This window comes from Plectrocnemia conspersa, unplaced genomic scaffold (genome assembly GCF_051122295.1).
Source record: "Plectrocnemia conspersa isolate PC_06_02 unplaced genomic scaffold, ASM5112229v1 ptg000009l, whole genome shotgun sequence".
Taxonomy (NCBI): domain Eukaryota; kingdom Metazoa; phylum Arthropoda; class Insecta; order Trichoptera; family Polycentropodidae; genus Plectrocnemia; species Plectrocnemia conspersa.
Window position 1 is genome coordinate 15,809,329 of NW_028277173.1, and position 3,476 is coordinate 15,812,804.

Sequence of the window (3,476 nt, forward strand, 5' to 3'; positions counted from 1 at the left end):
GCTATACATGGAATAACACAATCTTCAAAAGTAATGCCAGTGAAACTTGTTAGATCTTGGAGAAAAGATTTTTGCTAACGTGGAAATATATATGTATTGGATTCTGGAGAGACTGTGGCAAGTGATATATCTAAAATATGCAAAATATTGATAAATTTAAAATCTGGAAAACGTTGAAAAGTGGTTTTATGGCAATTCAAATGATCAAGATTTCCAATGCTTGAATGATGCGGATATCGTTTTTATTGTCACTCATACAGAAGAAAAAGGAAGTGATAGTAAGGATACAAGTGAAGAAGATACTAACAATTATATTAGTTACAAGACTTTAAAAAAAACTCTATTGGAACACATTGACAAAAGGGTATTTGAATATAACTATTTACTAGCTCTTAGTCTAACTTTATTCACCTTTAATGACCGTTAGTTAAAATGGTTACTAAAAGTAAGTTATACGTTTTAAAATTAATTGCAAAAAGTGTTTGTTATTCAATAGTATAATGATAGGATAAAAAATGCTATTACATATGTATGTATGTGCCAAAGTGAGTATAAAATCAGCATTACCAAGTAGTTATCGAGCTATATTCTTTAAACGCGGGTGTATACTTATAAATATTTTTTGTAAATGTAAAAATTTAATTTATTATAAAAAATAATTATTTATGTCAGTTATTATAAATTCAATTTAAAATGAACTACTATGTCATCTGTATATTTTTTATTGTATGTATAAATTGCATTTCCACTGGTAAATATTTATAATTGAAAAAAGTATAAGCTAAGAAATTGAAGCCTAATTATATCTATATTTTATATTAGCCGATAAACCATGTATTCAGAGAAAGTATAATCATACTTCATTCGTGTGCGTTTGCAATTCGACATACTGCGATGAAATTGATGAAATAAAACCACTTCCGAAAGGACAATACTTAGCATATACATCTTCAGCAGTATAGTGTGTTACATTTTTTTTATATTTATATAATTATTAATATTACAATGGATTTCAGATCGCATTAAGATTTGACAAGAAAACTGGCCACATAAATAATTCTACTAATATACAGCTAAAAAGACAAGATGACATAAGTGTTTTCTTCACATTTTATTTCACTGGAAAGCTTGGTTAGTTTGTGAGTGTTTACTATAAAAAACATATTATTTATAACTTATTTTTTTGTTTATATATTGTAGGAAATGTCATCATGAAAATTAATAGAAAAAAACAATTTCAAACAATCATTGGATTCGGTGGATCTACAACTGATTCTTCTAGCTTTCTTCAAACAAAGTTGAGCAATGGATCAAGAGAAAATTTTATGAGGTTTGTAAATGTATGATTCTATCAAATGTGTTTTTCCAAAATTTTCATTGTGGTATTTTTAGATCATATTTCAGCAAGACTGGAATCGAATACAATATGATAAGAATACCAATTGGCGGAACAGATTTCTCGCTTCGTCCTTACGCATACAATTTATACCCAATAGACGATATAAATTTAAGTAATTTTTCACTTGCAGAAGAAGATCATATATATAAAGTATATATAAATAAAATATAAAAATAAATTATTAAGGCGATGATTTTGTTTTTTATTTTATTTTAAAGATTCCAATTATTCGCAAAGCTCAGAGCTTGGCAACCAGTGACGTATTCCTCTTGGCTTGTCCTTGGGGTCCACCACCATGGATGAAAACTAATAATTGGTTTGGAGGAGCTGGTCGGTTAAAAAAGAAATATTATCAAACATGGGCAGATTATCAGATAAGGTATGATTTAAAAAAAAATTAAGCTGTGCAGACGAAATGATTATAAAAATACAATGTAAGATTTTTAGAAGAGTACAAAAAACATGGAATCAAATTTTGGGGTATAACACCCGGAAATGAACCAGGTAATGGTATTATAGGATATCAAGATACTAATTCAGTAGGATGGGGAATGAAAGAATATGTAATGATACAAAAAATTTAATAGCAATACGCAATTGATTTCATATAAAATTATTTTTTAAAGGTCGTCTGGCTAGGACATAATTTTGGACCAGCTATTCGAAATTCATTGTTTTCTTACTTGAAAATTATAATATTGGATGATTCCAAGGCATATCTTCCATGGGTGGTTGATTGGGTAAGAATAATACAGTTTAATATACATTTATACAAAAATAGGTATTTATTAATATGTTTTGTAGATAAGAAACGATAAAAAAGCATCTAAATTCTTTGATGGAATTGCTACTCATTTTTACAATGACGTTATCTTACCAACAAGCCTTTCAGATGAAACTCACGATTCTAATCCAGATAAGTTTCTCATAATGACTGAAGCATGCTATGGTATATATTATTCTCGCACTTAAAGGAATGAAATATGTTGATTATTATATTTTGCAACTTTTCATAGGTACTGCATCATGGATGACAGAAGATGTCGCATTAGGTTCGTGGTTTAGAGGTGAATGGTATTTTAGCGATATATTAAAGGTATAATACATTTATAGCTAATGCAATTTCCTATTAAGATAATTATTAATTTAATAATGAAAAATAAAATTATAGAATTTAAACCATTGGCACTCCGGTTGGATAGATTGGAATTTGTGTTTGAACTTTGAAGGCGGTCCTTCATGGTCTACAAATCATGTAGATGCCAGCGTTATTGTTGATATAGATAATGACGAATTTTTAAAACAACCAATGTTTTACGCAATCGGACATTTTAGCAAATTCCTAACTCGTGGCTCAATAAGAGTGGAAGTTCAATTAATTGATGGAGATATTGAAAATGTTGGATTTTTACGACCTGACGGAGGAATCGTCGTGATATTTTATAATCCGTAAGTATTTTATAATAGTTAAAAAATATGCATACATTATTTTTATTTTCTATCATATATTATTTAATTTTAAGATTTCTAAATATGAGACACATCGTCATTCACGAGGAAGGTGTAGGTTATATAGAATTGGACATTTTTGGTCGTTCATTTCATACAATAATATATTGGTAATTCGTAAAGAAAACAATGAGGTAAATATACTTTATCAACCGACATATTATCTCTACTGTTTGTTAGCCATGCCAAAACTGAATATAAATTGGTAAAGAAGTATTATTTATACAGTAGAATGATTTAAACACAAATATCATTCATTAGTGCAGAGAAAAAAAATCATATATTCATAGAAATACTTTCGCATTGACCCTATATATATTTCTTAAATAAAATGTCTAAGATTATGTTATGTTGAAGAAAATCTCGAAATTCTCGAGAAGATTTTGATTATTAAATACCTTTTTTTCAAATAAATTTTTTTGAGCTCAACTTTTAAATACATATTTTGAGATGCTATGATTTACTAAATTGAATATACAATTTACTAATACTTAAGCATTATAATATATTTGCATCTTTAATTTATATTTCATCTGCTATTACGAATATTAGTATTAATATTTGACCT

The 3,476-nt window shown here is 27.7% G+C and overlaps 1 protein-coding gene across 1 annotated transcript; it reads left to right on the plus strand.

The window, feature by feature from the left end:
- Nucleotides 1-227: 227 nt before the first annotated feature.
- LOC148232048 (lysosomal acid glucosylceramidase-like) lies at nucleotides 228-3,063 on the plus strand. The gene is made up of 11 exons (XM_088191212.1): nucleotides 228-290; nucleotides 1,017-1,131; nucleotides 1,201-1,330; nucleotides 1,393-1,549; nucleotides 1,618-1,778; nucleotides 1,839-1,962; nucleotides 2,026-2,139; nucleotides 2,204-2,266; nucleotides 2,340-2,495; nucleotides 2,571-2,848; nucleotides 2,923-3,063. The coding sequence occupies exons 1-11, from the start codon at nucleotides 228-230 to the stop codon at nucleotides 3,020-3,022; spliced, it is 1,461 nt and encodes a 486-aa protein (XP_088047338.1). The 3' UTR covers nucleotides 3,023-3,063.
- The last annotated feature ends 413 nt before the right edge of the window (nucleotides 3,064-3,476 follow it).